Below are 20,508 nucleotides of genomic sequence, written 5' to 3'. Positions count from 1 at the left end.
TGTCAAATTAAAACCAGTAGAATTTTGTGAAATCTGTTTTCTTTTTTCTTAGAGGCAAGTGGGGGATAAGTTAATATTTAGAATACCAGTTCTCTGTGTTTTTAGAATAGTGAGTAGGATTTGAAGTTTCATTTGAAGGGCAGAAAGTTCACATTACTGTTTTGTTGTGTGGTTCATCTTGTGATTTTGACTGTATTAATATCTTGTTAATTTATATTTTGCTGGTTAAGATCTTGAGATCATTAAAGTGCTAAACAGTAAGTTTATTTTTGACTGGTAGATGCATTCTTCAAGTAGTAACTAAGTAGTATGTCTTAACTATTTTGTTTCAGGAAGAATATTTTAAAGCACAAATAGACTGACTTAAAGCACTTACAAAGGAACCATTTATGAACACAGTTGACATGGTAGTTGAAAATCATTCTCAGCTGATTTATGAAAATTATGATTATGAAAATTTATGAAAATTATAATTTCTGGTTTTCCCCGTCCTTACCCCCCACTTTTTTTTTTTTCCTAAAAGAAAAGTCACTGTACTTTACTTATTACACTGTACTGTAATACACCTTTGGGGATTTTTCTCAAAATTCACTAAAAGGAAAAACTGGTATTGATGAGAGTCCTCTTGAAGAATAGATTGTAAGAAAATAAGGCAGAAGTGAAAGTATTTACTTTGTAGTGGGAATTGCGTTATAGGGAAAGCTTTCTAAGCCACCAGGGAAACTTCTTAATTTTACTACCTAAAAGATTATTTTATTCAGCAAGGTGAAAAGCTATGTTCTGTTTTGGAGCTTGGGGATGTTAGCGTTGCATAGCACAGGAATGGCAGCCGTGCATGAAGGAGTTGTGGTCAGAGAAAAAACTGGTGTTTTTAAACTTGCACTTTAAAAATAAATAAACTTCCATTTTTATTTTTATTATTTTATTTTTACCTTTTTTAAAGATTTTATTTTTGTAAATCTCCTTACCTAGTTGTGGGGCTTGAACTCATATCAAGATTAAGAGTCGCATGCATCCCTGATTGAGCCAGCCAGCTGCCGCCTTAAACTTGTGTTTTTAAGCAGTGGTTGAAAAAGAGAACAAAACGCCTTCATATGACTGAAATTATGCTGTGTACTTGAAGAGAGGAAATTTGCATTTTCTTTTGTTTTGAGGTTCAGACCGGCCTTCTTAATTGATAAGGTTTAGTATTAAATGCAGTTTAAATACTAACATACCATGATCTGCCACATAAACTTAAGTAAATATAAAAGCAGTTAAAGAAGTTTGAATGTCAACTCTTAAATTTGTTTTGAAGGAAACAGAGGAAATGTGTGTGGTACTTATTTCTAATTTGCCTAATAAAGGATATTCTATAGAAGAAGTTTACAACCTAGTAAAACCATTTGGTGGTTTAAAGGATATTTTGATTTTATCATCTCATAAAAAGGTAAGCGTTGATAATAGCTGTTCATATTGTCTGAAGCACATTTTGAAAAACATTAAGTTTAAAAAACTAAAAAGTAGAAAGGTTTTTTAAAAGGAGCACCTCAAAATAATTAAGCCACTCAAGCTAAGGGATTTTTAAAATATAAAACATCCCGTATTTTAGTGTTATTCTGATCTGACCTAGTTTTAACGATGGGGAGGATGGCTTACTAAATGTGTCAAAATTTTGCTCAGAATTTTAGTCTAAAGAAATGTCTTATATCTTCAATATGTTAATACAGAGTTTTATAACAACTTACAAGCTTTGTAGCACTTTTTTATTAGTATTCCTTCTGTTTTACCAATTGCACTCAAATGGGAAGTAACCATTCTCAGAGATGTCATCAGTACTTAGAATAACCTAGGTTATCTGTGTTCTATGTTTTCAGTAATAAGTACATACTGCTTTTGTAATTTAAAAAAAAAACACTATATTAATACAAACAACTTGTGGAAGGTATCTTATAGAGAGTGAGATTTCAGGAGAGTTTAAATAATGGAGCCACCATTCCAGTGGCCGATAGTAGTGTTCTTATATTAGAAAGGAATTGGGGATCACTAGAGAGCATTGAGTAGGATAGATGTTTGCTGGTAGCCAGAGCCAGTGTGCTTCAGAAAATAGAGTAGAAGAGAGTGAATATGAGTGATTAAATGCAGTTTCACGTAATGTTAAAAGTAGATTATTTGAACGGTTGCATGACTTCATAAATTACTAAAAAAACAATGAATTTTACACCTATACTGGTGAACTTTATGATATGTAAATTATGTTTCATTAAAACTGTTTTTATTTAGAGATGAGCATAAAAATAAGTTTTTTAATAAAATAATTTTTTTATGTGACAGTACATTGAAATAGGGGGAAATTGTGGAAATTTGGAAGTGAATAATTCAGATTCATACTTTATATCATATGCCAAAGAATAAGTAGATACATTAAATAAGAAATCCAGATACAGAAAATGTAGATTATTATCTGTTCAATTTTGATTAGAGTTGAGTAGAATTACTATTTAGAGATTTAATACTTTACTAGTTATTATGTGGAAAAATACGAGATTCAATCATATAAGCAAAAATTAACATAAAGCAAGATGCAAATTAAAAGTTAAAAATATTTGTGTAAAAGGGAAACAAAGATTCATACCCTGATTACACTATAAAATGTTAAAAGTTCAATAAATAAATTGGCAGATTACACAAATACATAATTCCTTGAAAAAAATTACAACTGATCAAATATATGGAAGATTTCTGCCTCACTATCAACACAGAGAAGAATGTTCAACTATTCGTTTACGCAGGGATGAAAATTAAAACCAAAATGTATGGAACTATAATTTTATAATTAGGAAAACAAAATTTAAAATAACTTGGTAATCATTACACATTTCTTTGGTTCTTTCAATTCTCATATTTCTCATATTTTATCAGTCATTAAATTTATTTATTTAAATATTTATTAAAACCTGCTATATGCTAGATACTGCTGTAGGTACTAAGACTACAATGATGAATGAGATAAATAAGATTTTCCTTAATGTCATTTACTAGAACGTCCTCTCTTATTTCTCTTTAGTATTGCCTTGTGAGTTCGTTCATTCATTATTGCTTCCTTACGGTTGTAATACCCTGAGTCTGTTGGCCTCACTTTCCGAAGATGCATTATCTTAATGTTTACTAAGTTATTTGACTCTTAGTATTAAATCTTTTCAAGAAAAAGTAACTTCAAGACATGTATTTTTTTGTTCTTGTACTTTTTATTTTAAAAGATATTTATGGAAATAAATAGAAAATCTGCAGAATCTATGATAAAATTTTATACCTGCTTCCCAATATCAATGGATGGAAATCAACTCTCAATAAGTATGGTTCCTGAAAACATGAATATTAAAGACGAGGTAAATAACAGACTTAGCATGATTTTTACTAGAATATTATAAGTTTTTAGATCGGGTTTATTGTAGTTGGTTATATGCTCTAGCTTGTGTCTTCAGGTTACATGTTTTCTCTGAGTCATTAAGAAAAAGCTGCTTCCTGTCTCTTCACAGTCTCCTATCCCAGTGATTGAGAATTACTTCCATATTGAGGGAATCTAATCCCTCCTGTATGTCAGAGTGGAAAAAAAGTTGAAAACTACTATCTGTAAACAACTGTGTATTCTTATTTTACTGCTGTTATCTGTCCTCCAAACTGGGATGTCATCCATCACTAGGTCTTATATAATTTAAATCATAAACATTTCTGTAGTTTGTTCCCCCTTTATCCCATCCATTATTGCTTCGTTTCTTGAAAACTCCAGCTAAATAGTTCTTTATGTCTCCTACCTTTAGTTTTGTCTCCCTTAAAATCTTTCTCCATGAAGTAATGAGACTAACATAGAATATAAATCTGTTCAAAGTCAACTGATTCAGAAACCCTTCACTGTTTCTTTGTGGCACACAAACATTTATTATCAACTATTTATTATCAACTAAGAGGCATGAAGCAGTTTTTAGAATCTCTAGAGGAAGGTGGAAATGTGTGTTATTTGAGAAAGTCTTCCATTGCGAATCACTCTGATGTAATGGTAGAATTGTTTTATATGTGTCAGTATAGTTGAAAAGAAAAAAAAGTTTAAGAACCAGAATCTTGTAAGATAAAGTTCCTTTCCTATACAGGTAAGCCATCCGTTAGCTAGCCCTTCCTTTGCCAGCTCTGACATTTTTGTCTCAGGCTACTCTTAGCCTTTTTCGTAGTCAACAGTACTAAATAACTGTACATTTAATACTCTACATTGTTGTGTGGATTTTTTTTTTTTTTTTTTTTGCTAACCTACATTTCTGTTCTTCCTTATCCCCTACTTTGCTTAGTTAACTTTTTGTTTTATAATTTGAATTCTCTAATTGTCTGCTAAAGTAAATCTCTTATTCCTTATATATGAATTTGAATGTCCTCCCCTGACACCACCACATTAATCTTTAATGTACTTAGGGCAATGGGAAGAATTGAAGTGTATTAAGGTGGGACTTGAATAATTTGTTCAGGAAGAAGGAAAGATTTTTAGAAGGAACAAAACTTCTGCTGACTTCTCATTTTATGAAACAGTGCTTAATGCTTATTCATATAGGTTAGGTTGTTACAAACCCTGAATAAATAAATATATGTATGGGGAAGACTTACATCTTCCACTTTTCCTCTGTTTTGCCTTTCTAGGAAGCTATATTTACAACCTTAATTAAAGAAAATGATCCAGAGGTAAGTTTTGCATTTAAATGCTTTTGTACACTTGTTTAATTGATGGAAACATTGGTTATTCACCTGTTACAAATAAAAGAAAACCTTACTGCTCATTTTAAAACATTGAGGTGATGGTGAGGGTATGTGATATAATGAGCACTGGGTGTTAAATGTAACTGATGAATCACTGAACTCTTCCTCTGAAACTAATAATACATTATATGTTAATTAATTGAATTTAAATTGAAAAAATAAAATATTGGGGTGATGAAAGTGTCAGATGGATCTTCTCTTGGTAAAATAAGAAGTAAAGGGTCATGGTAATTCCTAAAGTGAAATATTTTCTAGATACTGGGGCTATATTAAGTGGATTAGTTATAAAGTGTTTTAGGTAAATACTGTGTTGATAGAAGAAGGATTATACTTCTTGTTTGAGTATATTGTTTCATTGATCACTCAAATCTAAAACTAAGATCTCACTGTCTTCACTCACATAGTCATTTTCTTACTCTTGGGAGAGGGTATCATCTGACCTCTGAAAAATTAAATTACTGTTAATCTGTGTTTATAGTTTGATACTTGAGCTGTGTTTCTCTTTTTCTGTGCTGTCTCTTAAAAAAAATTACAGGCAAATACAGATAAAATTTACGATCGATTTGTACATCTTGATAACTTGCCAGAAGATGGGCTTCAGTGTGTGCTCTGTGTTGGACTTCAGTTTGGAAAAGTGGCTCACCACGTATTCATGAGTAATAAAAACAAGGTAACAAGGTCCCTCCTGGTTTAGCTATATGTTCGGTAGAGAATGTATGACTGAACCCTGTACTCTTCAGGTTTGTGACTTTTAATCTGTCTTCTGAGCTGAAGCACCTATAAACATCATTTCTTAGCAGAACTATGATAGATCAGCATATTTTCTCTTGGGCTATAATAAAAAGAAAGAGATGATGACTTTCTCCTCAGAACTCTTAGTGTGTTTTTGTTTTGTTTTGCTTTTTAAGATTTATTTATTTATTTATTTTGAGAGAGAGCGAGTGAGCACAGAGGGAGAATCTCAAGCAGACTCCCCACTGAGTGGGAAGCCTGGCATAAGGCTTAATACCACAACCCTGAGATCATGACGTGAGCCGAAATCAAGAGACACTTAACCAGCTACTCAGGTGCCCCAGAACTCCTAGTTTCAATGGAAAATAAAACTTGCACAAGGGAGAAGCGTAGTATGTGCAAAGAGCATTATCTTACGGGAAAGTTTAGACTTGAGTTCATCTAGCCTTTACTACCTTTGTGACCTTGGCTGAGTTGATTTACACTTTTAGTTCTTACTTGTAAAATGAAAAAAGGTGTTTACCAGATACTTTCTAGCCATAAAGCACATAGAGAGTTAGCTCTTTTTGTTTCATTATATGGAAAGAAGTACAAAGTGATCATCCCTTAGGGGTTTTGTTCTTCCTTAAAAGAAATTGTTAATCTGTTTATATTTGCTATGCCCTCTCTGTTTAATATTTAATTTAGATACTTGTCTAGTAAAATTAGATTTTGAGCAACTATACATTACCTAGAAAGGTAGGATTTTATATCAAAGTTGACAGTGTTTGCTTCAGAACTGATTCACCAAAGGTAGATACTAGTTTCTTTGACATGCTTCTAACTGCTACATAGAGTGTGTTTGATACTCTAGAAATAGTGTGACACAGGAGGGAAGGGAGAAGACAGGTGGTCTAAGTCATTTTGACTTTTACTTTACATATGTTTAATCCTCTGGTAGTTATTTTTTTAATTTCTTAAAAATACCTATCATAACCTGAGGGTTTTGAAGGGTCAGGGGTGGGAGGTTGGGGCAACCTGAGGGTTTTGAAGTGTCAAGGGTGGGAGGTTGGGGGAACAGGTGGTGGGTAATGGGGAGGGCACGTTTTGCATGGAGCACTGGGTGTTGTGCAAAAAGAATGAATACTGTTACGCTGAAAAAATAAATAAAATGGAAAAAAAAAAGCGAAAAAAAAAATACCTATCATACTCTTCTGTTTTGCCTGGACTTTGGAACATTTTAAGGATTGTTTTTTCTTGTTTCCTTTGAAATGAAGATTACCTTTGTAATCACATTTGAAGTCTGGAAGAAAAATTGATCTATTCTTCAGAAAAATTAAAGAATGTTTTTATTGTGCTTAAATATATATAATTAAATTTACTGTTTTAACCATGTTAAATGTCCATTTATTGGCATTAAGTATATTTATGTTGTTATACAACCGTCACTAGTCCATCTCCAGAACTTTTATCTTTTCAAACTGAAACTCCCTGTCCATGAAACACCACTTCTTCCGTACCTCTCTTCCTAGCCCCTGACAACTAACTTTCTACCACTCTACTTCCGTCTCTATTAATTTGACTACTCTAGCTGTTTCTTATAAATGGAATCATACAATATTTGATCTTTTTTGATTGGCTTATTGTCCTTAATTTAATATCTTCCAGCATATATTGTAACATATGTCAGAATTACATTCCTTTTTAGAGCTGAATAATAATCCATTGTTTGCATATACCACATTTTGTTTATCTGCTCATCCGTTGATAGATATTCTGTCTGCTCTACCTTTTGACTGTTGTAAATAGCACTGGTATGAGCATGGGTGTACAAATGTCTGATTTCCTGCTTACAGTTCTTTGGGGTATTACCACAGAGTGGACTTTCTGGATCATATGGTAATTCTACTTCAGTTTTTTGAGGAACTATTTAATATATATATTTTTTAATCTTCTCCAAAGGCAATTCTACAGTTAGATAGCCCTGAATCTGCTCAGTCAATGTATAGCTTTCTGAAACAAAATCCACAGAACATAGGTGACCATGTATTGACCTGCACATTATCTCCAAAAATGGACTCATCAGAGGTAAGATGAATTTCTGTCAACTTTTGTGCTTTTAGAAAATGAAGAAAGTATAAAGGTCACTCTTCCAAAGCTAGAACATGTACTCTGAAGGAAATTTCAAGAATTAGAGAGTAGCCAAACTGGTATTGAGTTTAGATATTCTTTCTTTTAGAAATTTGTATTGCAGTCACTACTACAATTTTCATGATTTATGGAACAGTGTAAATTTGTCTAAATTACAATAAATTGAATAATTTTGAAAAAGGTAGCATATTCATTCTGAAACCTGTTATGAACATATGTGTAGAATGATTCCATATATGTAACATGATAATGATTCTCTCCAGAGTGCAGAATCTACTTTGAGTCCATTTTGGCTGCCTCCTGATAGAAAGAAGTTTACTTCTTCTTTTTTTTTTTTTTTTAAAGATTTTATTTATTTATTTGACAGAGAGAGAGAGAGAGAGAGTTCACAAGTAAGCAGAGAGGCAGGCAGAGAGAGAGGGAAGCAGGCCCCCTACTGAGCAGAGAGCCTGATGCGGGGCTTGATCCCAGGACTCTGGGATCATGACCTGAGCCGAAGGCAGAGGCTTCAACCCACTGAGCCACCCAGGTGCCCCGATTCTTTTCTTTATTATAAACTCTTATATAAGACATAAGAGTCAAGTATGAAAACTGTAAGTAATCCACTTTTGAAAGAGTTAAATTCAGACTCAGTTGTTTTCTCTTTCTAATAGTTTCATTGTATCTCCATTACAGGAGGTAAATAATGGAGCCTATATTTGGTATCTGCATGTTTTTTGTTTATTAATATGCTAAAAATCTTGTGCTAGCTCAAGATAAAGAAAATTCCACTGTCTAAAATCAAATTAGAGTATCTATAAGTAAATGCATCATGGTAGGTACTGATTTTTTTTTTTTTTTAAGATTTGTTTATTTAGAGAAAGGGAATGAAGGGGTTGAGGGTGGGTAAGAGAAAATCCTCGGGGCTCCATTTCATGGCCCTGAGATTATGACCTGAGCAGAAAACTAGAGTCAGACCCTTAACTGACTGAACCACCCAGCACCCCATGATAGATACTGATTTCAGCACAAATTTGAGTAGCTTGTTTAACCTGATAATTTCAGGAAAAATTTGTAAGTTCTTAGGGTTTTTTTTCCCTCAGCAATACATGGTATTTTAAGAAAATTTGTGTTTTGATATTTTGAAGTTATTACTTTATTCAGAATTATGGTGAGCACTGATGATACAGAAATTTTTCTTCTAAAAATACAGTCCCAAATTTTTAGACTTAAAATGAAACAAATGATTATAGAAAACATCTGCCTGAATGATACTTACTTGCCAAGCTTTTACTCGGAACCTTATTTTTACAGCTTATTAAATTGAAAAACACATTGTTTTACTGTAGACTTAGACCCACACCTGATAAGGTAGCCTCATAATCTTGAACATGTCGTGTAGTGTCCATTATATTAATTTAACAAATGATAAATTGATGGCTGTGGCAGGTAGACTGATTTCAAGGTATTATAATGGTCTTTATGAGAAGTAGTTAATGCCTAAACTAGACTAGGAAATGGAAATTAATTCTATCCCCCAATTTTTTAAATAATGGTTTTTAATTGACCATGTTTATAATGAGCTAATTAATTACCATCCTTGTATTATTCTTTGACACCCCCCATTCATTTTTTTAACTGTAATGTTACTCAGGTATACATTGCAACATTTAGTTGTATAACTATAGTTACTCTGTTTAAGAAGCATGAAAGCTTAAATCTAAGTACTGAAAGATAATATCTGTATTTTTTGTATCTTGATTAAGAAGATACTACAGAATTCAGTAGTATGAGAGCAGCTCTATAAAGAAGGAAATAGCGTATCTATAACTTGTAGACTTGGAAGTCACTTTCTTATATTTCCATTCATTTTTCAAAATGATGCTGTTTTTGTTTTCTTCAGTTTTTGGATTATGGCTTTCCTGTACAATTGTGGTAGGGCAGTTATTGTTGAGAGGAAAAGGGAAGACTGTCTTCATATTACTCAAGCCATTAATTACTATTTGTTGAATAGAGTCTACTCTCTTGTTAAAGCTCCCTGTTCTAAATTTATGGCCATTTGTTTTGTAAAGCAACTATACACCTTTATTTTCTTTTTGTTGCTCTTTTAGGTTAATTTCTGTTATTTCTTGGATTCTGTATCTCCTCCTCTCTTGTTTGGCTTTTCTGTTTGTTAGATCACAAATTATTGGATGCAATAATTTTCCCTCAGAAAGTAGGTGTGAACAGTGAACTTTCTCTTTTTTTTTTTTTTTTTAAAGATTTTATTTATTTATTTGACAGAGATCACAAGTAGGCAGAGAATCAGGCAGAGAGAGAGGAGGAAGCAGGCTCCCTGCCGAGCAGAGCGCTCAATGTGGGGCTCGATCCCAGGACCTTGGGATCACGACCTGAGCCGAAGGCAGAGGCTTTAACCCACTGAGCCACCCAGGCGCCCCTGTGAACCGTGAACTTTTTGAATCCCTGTGTATTTGAAATTGACTTTATTTTGTTTTTACATATTTCATTCATAGTTTGTCTGGATGGAGAATTCTCTGCCCAGATTGTTTTTCCTTTCATTGTTTTTCTTAACCTGTATTGGGTTTTTTGTTTGTTTTGTTTTAAGATTTTATTTTTAATAAATCTCTACACCCAGTATGGGGCTCGAACTCACAAACCTGAGATGAAGAGTTGCATGCTCTACCTACTGAGCCAGTCAAGTGCCCCTTAAACTTTATTGTTAAGGAGAAGGCTGATTCTTTTTTTTTTTCTTTTTTTTAAGATTTTATTTATTTGAGAGAGAGAGAGAACACAGGCAGGGGTAGGGGTAGTGGCAGAGGCAGAGGGATAAGCAGACTCCCCATTGAGCAGGGAGCCTGATACGGGGCTTGATCCCAGGACCCTGGCCTCCTGACATGAGGTCAAGGCAGATGCTTAACCGACTGAGCCACCCAGGCACCCCGAGAAGGCTGAGTCTAATCATACCGTTATGTTTTTTTTTTTTTCTTTTGAAAACTTTTAGCATTTATTGATTGGTTCAATCAATACCCATCTAATTCCTTTTCTATGGTAGCTCTGTTTTAGACATTGGACTACATTGATAAACAGGAGTTGATATCCTAGTCCTAAAGGAGCTTATACTTCGAGTGGAGAAGATAGTCTATAAAAAGATTATACATGTACACACACTCAGTGTCAGGTGGTTAAGAAATGCTATGAAGTGTTATGGAGACCAGTCAAGATAAAAGGGTAGCCAGTAATGGATTGGGGGGAATGTTTATTTTACAGTGGCAGGGATAGTCCCTCTGAGGAATAGTTATTTGAGACCTAAACAAAGTAAGAGAGGAGGTTTTTAAATTGAAGGGCAATAAAACACATTATTCAATAAAAAGGAGCGGAGGTTTTTGTTTGTTTGTTTGTTTTTTAAAGATTTTATTTATTTGACAGAGATCACAAGTAGGCAGAGAGGCAGGCAGAGAGAGAGAGGAAGAGAAGCAGGCCTCCTGCTGAGCAGAGAGCCCGATGCGGGGTTCGATCCCAGGACCCTGGGATCATGACCTCAGCCGAAAGCAGAGGCTTTAACCCACTGAGCCACCCAGGCATCCTGGAGAGGAGGTTTTTAAACTGTAGGGCAAGTGTTAAGTCCTTAAGGACAAATTGGATGATTCAGAAACTCCAGGGAGGATCAGTATGGCTAGCCCAGTGAGCAAGGTTTTATCTTGGTTTGGGACTTATTCATATATCCTGCTTTAGAGCACTCAGTGAATTTATAAAGTTTAGTGTGTTCCTTTACCTGAAAAAGGTCTTTCTCTTACTATTTCTTTGATTATTTCTTTTTAAATTTTAATGTTCTTTCTGGAAGTAGCACCTATACTGATTTTGTGGAGCATTTCATTGTCTGAAATATCTTTAGTTCATTTTGTATCCTTATCTTACTCTCTGTTGTGCATTTGTTTTTCTCTTTATGAATAAAGAAGCAAGTTAGCTAATACAGGTATCTGATACAGATTTCCTCTGCTGTCATGCAGGCTGCTCTCCTCCCCTTATAAGCTTTTCCCATGAATGGGAAGACTGCTTATAAATAATATGGATGGGGTTTATCAACTGTCTTCTTTAATTTTGGTTATTTGTCATTGAGAGTGTAGACTGAATACCCAAGAAAATGCCCCAATAAAGAAGGCCTTTACTCTGGGACTCCCATCACCTACACCAGAAATCCTTTCTAAGCACATTATTCAACTTTCTTTAAAGTATAATTTTCAGTTTTTAATATATCTAAAGAAAGGTAATTCTAACTCAGAGCACTTGATTCCCAGAGAGGCAGCCTACAGCTGGTATATGTAAGCTCTAAGGAACAGATAGTTTTTGCTGTTTTGTTTACTGATATGTCCAGGGTCTGGACCTATGCTTGGTGCGTAGGCATTGAATTTTAATTCTGCTTCTGTTTCAGGCCCTAGGACATTGATTTTCTTTGTGGTTCAGAAGTATGTTTAAAAGGATTATTGTTAGGGGCGCCTGGGTGGCTCAGTTGGTTAAGCGACTGCCTTTGACTCAGGTCATGATCCCAGAGTCCTGGGATCGAGTCCCACATCGGGCTCCCTGCTCCTTGAGAGTCTGCTTCTCCCTCTGACTTTCTCCCCTCTCATGCTCTCTCTTACTGTCTCTCTCTCAAATAAATAAAATCTTAAAAAAAAAAAAAAGGATTATTGTTAGGGGTGACTGGGTGGCTTGGTTGGTTAAGCATCCGACTTGTGATTTCAGCTCAGGTCTTGATCTCAGGGTCATGAGGTCAAGCTCCACATTGGGCTCAAAAAAGAAAAAGGATTGTTAAATTTTGTTCAGCACTTCTAGGTATTTGTGGTTGTTTTTTTTTTATTTTTAAGATTTTATTTATTTATTTATTTATTTGGCAGAGACAGCAAGCGAGGTAATATAAGCAGAGGAGTGGGAGAGGGAGAAGCAGGCTTCCTGATGAGCAGGGAGCCCAGTGAGGGGCCTCATCCCAGGACCTTGGGATCATGACCTGAGCTGACGACAGACGCTTAACGACTGAGTCACCCAGGTGCCACCAGGTGTTAGAGTAGAAAGCTTTATAAGTCACCTCATCTCCCTTATTGATAGAAGTCTTTTTAAATAATAATTGGACAATGAAGGTGTTGATATTTCAGGTTTTTATTCTTGAAAAATAAAAGCAGATTTCCAAGCCTTTAAAGATAAAAAATTTTCTTTCTTTTTTTTTTTTTTTTGTAAGATTGTATTTATTTGAGAGAGAGAAAATGAGAGCGTGCACATGTGCATGCACACACATGGGAGGAGGGCCAGAGGTGAGGGGCTGAGAGAATCTCATGCAGACTACCAGCTGAGCACAGAACCTGATGCAGGGCTTGATCTCAGGACTCTGAGATCATGACCTGAGCCAAAACCAAGTCTGATGCTCAGCCAGCTGTGCTACCCAGGCATCCAAAAGAGTTTCTTATTTTATATCAACATTAAGGAGACTTTTTTTCTCATTAATTGTCCACTAATTGTCCATTATTCTCTATCACCTAACTTAGGGCTCTTTATCTAATTAGAAAATAATTCTAGGGGCACCTGGGTAGCTCAGTGGTTAAGCCTCTGCCTTTAGCTCAGGTCATGATCTCAGGGTCCTGGAATCAAGCGCCATATCCGGCTCTCTGCTCAGCAGGGAGCCTGCTTCCCCCTCTACATGCCTTTCTGCCTACTTGTGATGTCTCTCTGTCTCTGTCAAATAAGTAAATAAAATCTTTAAAAAAAAAAAAGAAAGAAAGAAAATAATTCTAGAACCTGATAGTTAAGTGGACACCAGAAACTGTTTTGATATATTTTTAAGATGTGGTCTTGTTTTTTTTAGCTTAGATTTTAAGAACAGAAAACATAGCATTGATGGGTTAAATATTTAAAATCCCTTAGAATAGCTTCTAATGAAATGTGGAATTGTGTTACAGACTCAAGCTGACAAAGACCCAGAACTAGGAAAAGAAAGGTATGTTGCTTTACACTTACTAACATTTTTGCAAGTATTTAATTACTGAATTTTGTTTCTGTATTTTATGATAATTGTTCACTTGTAGCAAAATGTTTGTAGCTCTCATGTTTGTTTTGTATATATATATGAATGTTACGGTGTATGTATGTGGTTTTTTGGTGGTTTTTTTTGTTTTTTTGTTTTTTTGTTTTTGACTGTTTGACCAGGCATTGTTTTGTTTTTTAGTCTCTTTCAGGTATTTATTGATTTTTTTTTTTTTAGAAAAACGAAATTTGTAAACACAATTTGAATTAAATACATAAATAAGACTTCTTTATGAAATGTTTTGCTAAACTCTTGAACAGCTCAACTCCGTTATCAGCATTACATTCTTGTAGATTTTTCTATTCCAAAATTGTTAAACACAGTAATAAAATTTTAATCATTTTGTACGTTCTTTCAAAAAGAAGGTGTTCAGTATATATTTTGATACTTTTTGAAGACAACTGGAGTGGGGCAAAAGATATTTATAAAACAAAATAATGTATGAAAGCTTGGATGAAAGGTGAAAACTTGTTCTTCAGTGTATACATGGGCTAGTGACTCACAGTCTTGGTCTGACCACATATAGTACACCCTCTTCTCAGTGACTTTTTCATCCTGATGAATACCGCCTTTATCACCACCTTTGCCCCACCAACTAATAACCTTCTTTTTACTGCTCTTCATTGGAAATCGCTGATTTAGAATTCTTTCCCCTCTTTAATACTAAGTGATTTGTTCTTATTTGTTAGAGGTCAATGTGGTAAGAGCTTACCAGTTTGAAAGAGCATTTCGAAAAGTGTTTAAATATGGAAAGTTTGTTTAATTTGATGTGCTAATTTTAAGATGCCTGAAAAGCAGGGTGTTTTATGGATTTTTCTTAGTAATTTTTACATGAGGCTTTTAAATGATAAAGATGATTAAGAGTGCTTTGAAATATAGTGGTAACTTTAAGCAATTAGGTTTGCTATACGTATATTGTCAGCACAGACCTTTTTTTAAGTTGTACACCTTCATACCAATTACGTTCACATGTCTAAGAAGTAATACCAACAGCACTGTTGGTTCTAAAAGCCCACAAAGGGCAATAAATAGGTAATGCTACATATAATATAGATGGACCTACAGTTGGCCACAGTAACTGGCTAAGTGAATAGGCTTTTCCGAAAATTCATTTTATGGATTAATCTCATTTTATAAATTTCATTTGACATAGTTTTAGGTCTGCAAGAACAGCTATTGTCTGTGTTCTGGTCATTTTTTCCTCTCGTTATCTTGACTTCCCCATCAGAGATTCTTCTTAAGGAGTTTACAGATAGTTACCTATTATGGTAATCTTAAAAAGTTAATTTTAAAAATTCTAGTACTAATAATTTCCATTTTACAGTCAGTTTTTTTCTGACTTACATGACATTAGAAAAAAAGATGTGGGATGGGGCCTGAATACTTCACATTTCTTTATTGGAGTAAACTGATCCTGGGGAAATACTGGTGCTTGTTGTGTTGTTTTTGTTTTTGAAGGACTTGCAGGTACTGGTTCGTCATGAATGTGATCCTTTTGTTTATAATTAGTGTAAAGTCTTAAAATATATTTCCTATTTAAGGGAAATCTCTTATGGATATATTAGTAATATTCTACATTTTGCCTTTTCTCATCCCCTCCCATGTAAACCATATTTACCTTTCATGTGATTAAGGCTCCAAATAAGGATGCAAGGTACAGTTTTCACCAACCCATTAACAATGTTGGAAAGTACTCAGTGGTTCTCTTAAATAAATACTAATCTCCAGTATTAAGTTGCAGTCTAAAGTTTCTTGAAAGGTATAGCATATGGTTGTTAACCTTTGTTCTCACACCCAGCTTTTTTTGTTTTGAAACTGTGGTATTATGGGGGAATGGAAGTGGGTCAGAGGTAGAAATTAGATACCTATATCCTGAATTCCTTTCCTATTTCTTTTTGTGCATTTCCCAAAATAAGACGTAGTTTTCCTTTGATCTCTAAAAGACTGGAAGTTTTTTTTGACTCTGGTATTAATAATTTCATTTATTTGACATCTCAAATGGACTTTTCAGGCTAACCTCATGAACATGGAGACTTTTTCCCATATTAGCCAAAGAACTAGACATAATTTTGGTAAATGAATTCTGTGAAAAAGCACTGTAATTTTATTTTATTTATTTTTAAGATTTTATTTATTTATTTAAGATAGAACACAAGCATGGTGAAGGACAGAGGGAGAAGCAGACTCCCCACCAAGTGGGGAGCATGATGCAGTGCTCGATCCTGGGATCCGGGATCATGACCCAAGCTGAAAAGGCACTCAACTGTCTGAGCCACCCAGGTGCCCCAACACTGTAATTTTAAAAGACAAACACAAACAAACAGCATATTAAGTCATTTTTTCAAGTAGGTCCATACTCTATGTTTGAAGTATTGAAACTGCATAGTGATCCATTTTGTATAAAAGATAATAGCTTCTTCTATTGACAAACTTTAAGTATGGTAAAGGGGAAGGACTTGGTATATCCTAGAGCCTGGAATCAAAATCTCCAGTTACCCTTCTAGCTGAGTAGATTGCTGTTTTTGTATAGCCCTAATTTGTAAAGCCTTTAGGGTTAACGGTGCAGTTCTGTAATGAGGCAGGAATTTGAATTTAATCTTCCTTATTAGATAATAAGTCTTAGCAATTTAAAAATGAAAGCTCACATTTGAGAGCTATTATTTACATAACTGCTGTAACTGAATGTCAGAACTTCTTACCTTTGTCGTATTTGTGCTGGGCCACAAGTTTTATTCTAACTAGATCTAAGAATTTGGAACACTTAAAATCAGCCATTGGTATTTTTGAATTTAAGCGATGTGAATAATTTCAAAAAAGAAGTTTTAAACACTTTCAGCATACAGAGGAAGCTTATACAAATGAGTAGAATACATACTAATTAAGGTGTGTGGTTACAGACTGTTGAACTTAAATTCCTCAGACTCTCTGCTTCTATAACTTCATCAGGAGGTGTCTCTTTGATCTCTTAGATCTCCTTTGGAAGTTTAAACTTAACCATCTTAGGTGGGGAAGACCAGTTTATTGGTTCAAATGATTGGACCCTGATATGGTAGCACTTATTTTTTCCAAAGTTTTGAAATATTAACATCTTGGGACACAGAACACATCACCTTGCATTGACTAAAGGGTATTATGGCCACTTTTTGGGAAGCATATCAAGGGGATGTCTCATCCCCTCCTTCCTTGAAAAGTAGGAGGAAAAAAAAACCAATATTCTTTACTATGAGGTGTTGATACGACATCACTTTCTGGTGTCTTCCTCTAACCAGTTGCTTCTAATGTAATAAGCAAATGTATTTGTTAAATTTGATTTGTGTTGACTGCATGCTGGACATTGTTTTGGAAGCTAAGATTTTTCTTGTCACTCTTCAAGATAACCTCTGACCTATGGAACATTAATATAAAAATAGTTTATTCTGTCTCTGTCTCCGTGAAATAAGTTGAATTGCAGAATCCCACACATTTTGTTTACCTTGGATTTGGGAAGACTACAGTGAAATAAGATCAATTGCTTGTACTTGGCATGTATTTTCTTCATTTCTTCTGAATAATTTTACTTAAAATTTTAAATTATGTATTAGAATTCTAAGTTATTCTCTGTAACTGGGAAGATTTTTTTAAATATATACTTTCTCAAGTAGCCAAAGGCACCTACTTTATGTTAAGATGATTCTCTCTGTTTTGCCTCTAACTTTAAATCCAGTAGAGTATTTAAAAGATACTTCCAAAGGAAGTTTTCTTTTAGGTATTGTTATTAATAAATACAGTTCTTGGGAAAAACAAATCTGTCTTACATCTTTAAAAAAAAAAAAAAAAAGTTGACATTGTTAGGAGTATAGCCTTTTCTCCCTACCAGTTTCTGTTCCTTTTAGATAAGATTCACTGAAAATTTTAAATTTCAGTGCATGGACTGTTAGTTTCATTGTAAAACTATACAAACATTTTATTATTTCAGTAACCATCGTTGGGAAGATCTTAATAATTTGAGATGTCTTAGATTCATGTTCAGCCTCATGTCTAGTGCAAATGTGACACAGAAGGAAAAAATTGGTTGTAAGGATTGTATCAGTGGTCATAATTTTGCCATTATTTCCTTTGAACTAAAAAGAAATCTTCAGGGCAGTGTGGAGGATCTCTTAAAATTTTATATTGCTTACATATTTATGTCAAAACATCCTAACCATTTTAATTCTGATTGGCTGGATTTCCCAGTGCTTATTACTAATGCATCAGGAAGTCTTAACAATTGGCATCAACAGGATTATTTATAATGGTTGAATTCTCATCATAGTTTGATTTTTGTTTGTGTTTTGTTTGTGTTCTTTTTTTTGTTTGTTTTTAAATACTTTTAGCCCTGACTTGAAAAACAGTCCAATTGATGAAAGTGAGGTCCAAACAGCAGCTGATAGTCTCTCTGTTAAACCTAGTGAGGTTGAAGAAGAAACTGTTCCCAACGTTGAAACAGAAACATCTGTACAGCAGGAAGAAACTTGTGAGGAAGAACCTGAAAAGGCACTGTGTGACTCTGACTTTGCTATTGAAACGTTGGAAATTGAAACTCAAGAAGAAGAGGTCAAAGTGGAAATTCCTCTTGTAGCATCCACTCCAATAAGTATTGAATTATTCACTGAAAATGTAGAGGAGTGTATTTTAAATCAGCAGGTGTATACCAGTGACTTTGAGAAGGAAGAGGCGGAAATTATTAATCCTACAACAGAATTATCAACATCTGACACTGCATTTATAGAAGAAAGGAACATCAAAGGAATTCTAGAAGAATCTCCATCTGAAGCAGAAGATTTCTTTTCTGGGATTACACAGTCTATGATAGAGGCTGTAGCTGAAGTGGACAAACATGAAACTGTTTCAGAAATCGTACCATCTACTTGTGTTGTGGCCTTGGTACCAGGAATTTCCACTGGGGATGAGAAGGCAGTGAGCACAAAGGGAATTTCTGAGAAAAGTAACATGGATGAAAAGGAGGAAAATGAATTTAATAGTAAAGAAACCAGAATGGATCTGCAAATAGGAACAGAGAAGGCTGAAAAGAATGATGCTAGGATGGTTACAGAGAAGTTGGAAAAGATCGTGGCAGCAGTGAAAGAAAAGCCTGCAGAAAATGCTGTGACCAAGGGATACCCGAATAAAGGAATGGGTCAGGCTAATAAGCCTGATGAAACTAGTAAAACTAGTATGTTGGCTGTATCAAATACATCTAGCACTAAATCAAGCATCAAAGCCGGTATGGTCTCTTCTCTAAAGGCAAAAGCTACTTCAAAATCCGAGAACCAGAAAAGTTTTCTGAAATCTGTACTCAGAGATCAAATTAATGCTGAAAAGAAGCTTTCAGCCAAGGAGTTGGGTCTCCTTAAACCTACAAGCGCCAGGTCAGGCTTGGCTGAAAGCAGCAATAAATTCAAACCCAGTCAGAGCGGTGTTACCAGAGGAGGCAGTGGAAGGATCTCAGCCCTGCAAGGCAAGGATTCTGAACTGGATTACAGGGATATTACAAAACAATCTCAGGAAACAGAGGCTAGACCCTCCGTCATGAAACGGCATGACAGCAACAATAAGGTGAGGAGGGTAGGAAGAATGGCTCAATGTATCTTTGAAATGAGTAACTCTGCTGTTGTAGCTTTGGAGTAGGAGATGTAATTTGTTTTGTACTTTCATCTCCTCACTCCACTCCCAAGTTCCCATTTCTCTTAATGATTCCACTGATGGAAGCCAGTAGACATTTAGAATAGTAAGCTCAAGTTTGTAATTTATTAACAGGTTTGAAAAGCATTGTTTGGATAAAATGTGGTCAGAAATACAGGTGTGCTTTAAAAAAAATGACTCTCCTGAGGTGATTTACTACTCTGCTTCTGAGTGGGAAACCGTTTTCTCTTTTAATTGAAACTTCCTTTGTCGGCTTACTGATTGCCTAACTTAGACATTGTGGGTATTGGGAAGAAGATCAGTGAAACTGAGTTTACCTACAACTTACACAGATGATGCCTATGTTGTTAAAATGATTGTTGACTTAGTGTGGTATACCTGTTAACTATTTGCATAATTGAATATGTTTGGATATTTTTTGGTGTTTGGTTTCTTTTTCTAAAAAAAGAACATTAATAACATAACCATGTAAATTCTATTTTTCTGTATTTTTTACTTAATATTTCAGACCTTGGCTGGGCAAAACACTAAGAATCCTAAAAGCACCACTGGTAGAAGTTCCAAATCTAAGGAGGTGAGAAACAGTTCACTAACACTAATAAGCCTTTGATTCTATCCTTCCACAGAAGAGTTCATCTATCTTACCACTAGTTTCTCTCCTATAATAATCAATTTGATAACAGAGCAAGAGACAGGAATGAGGTATTTTATTTTTGACCCTACCACCAGTTTGTTTTTTGACCTTGAGCTAGGCTAAGTTGTTGGTGTTCATGGTGAAGGGGAAAAAGTTATGCAGGGATGGGAAAGGAATTAGAGTAGAAAAATCCCTCCAATCTCTTATTGACAGCAGTAGGTTATAAACACAATAGAATCATGTGTGTTAAAGAAGGCTGGTGTTTGACTAGAATCCTTGCCATTTTGTGGAACTTCCGAACAGGTGGTCCTTTTGAAATGGCTCCGTTTAACCTAACTGGATAGGATCTAAGATTTGCTTTCCTGGTACTAAACTCTCCTGCCAAATAAATGTGTTATTTTTGTTGTTGTTTGATATTTTAGGTTTTTCCATTCATAGAATATTTTTTCAGTCATTTTATCAGGGCACAGAGGAGAAATGTTAGTAATTTAAGAAGCATAATAAGGATAAAAAAAAAGAAGCA

At 34.6% G+C, this 20,508-nt stretch overlaps 1 protein-coding gene across 6 annotated transcripts in view; it reads left to right on the top strand.

Moving 5' to 3' along the window:
• The window catches only part of ZNF638 (zinc finger protein 638), an 82,189-nt gene that overhangs the window by 53,024 nt on the left and 8,657 nt on the right, over nucleotides 1-20,508 (top strand). For all 6 annotated transcript variants that reach the window (XM_045979228.1, XM_045979232.1, XM_045979227.1 and 3 more), the window contains 8 exons: nucleotides 1,298-1,429; nucleotides 3,240-3,368; nucleotides 4,663-4,704; nucleotides 5,315-5,449; nucleotides 7,453-7,578; nucleotides 13,566-13,603; nucleotides 18,043-19,264; nucleotides 19,860-19,925. In XM_045979228.1, the coding sequence (XP_045835184.1) occupies nucleotides 1,298-1,429; nucleotides 3,240-3,368; nucleotides 4,663-4,704; nucleotides 5,315-5,449; nucleotides 7,453-7,578; nucleotides 13,566-13,603; nucleotides 18,043-19,264; nucleotides 19,860-19,925 (1,890 nt within the window). The remainder of the gene's footprint in view (nucleotides 1-1,297; nucleotides 1,430-3,239; nucleotides 3,369-4,662; nucleotides 4,705-5,314; nucleotides 5,450-7,452; nucleotides 7,579-13,565; nucleotides 13,604-18,042; nucleotides 19,265-19,859; nucleotides 19,926-20,508) is intronic.

The sequence above is a fragment of the Meles meles genome, chromosome 15 (assembly GCF_922984935.1).
Source record: "Meles meles chromosome 15, mMelMel3.1 paternal haplotype, whole genome shotgun sequence".
In the NCBI taxonomy this organism is placed as follows: domain Eukaryota; kingdom Metazoa; phylum Chordata; class Mammalia; order Carnivora; family Mustelidae; genus Meles; species Meles meles.
The sequence above is the reverse complement of the archived record's forward strand: the minus strand, read 5'-3'. Positions and strand labels throughout refer to the sequence as shown.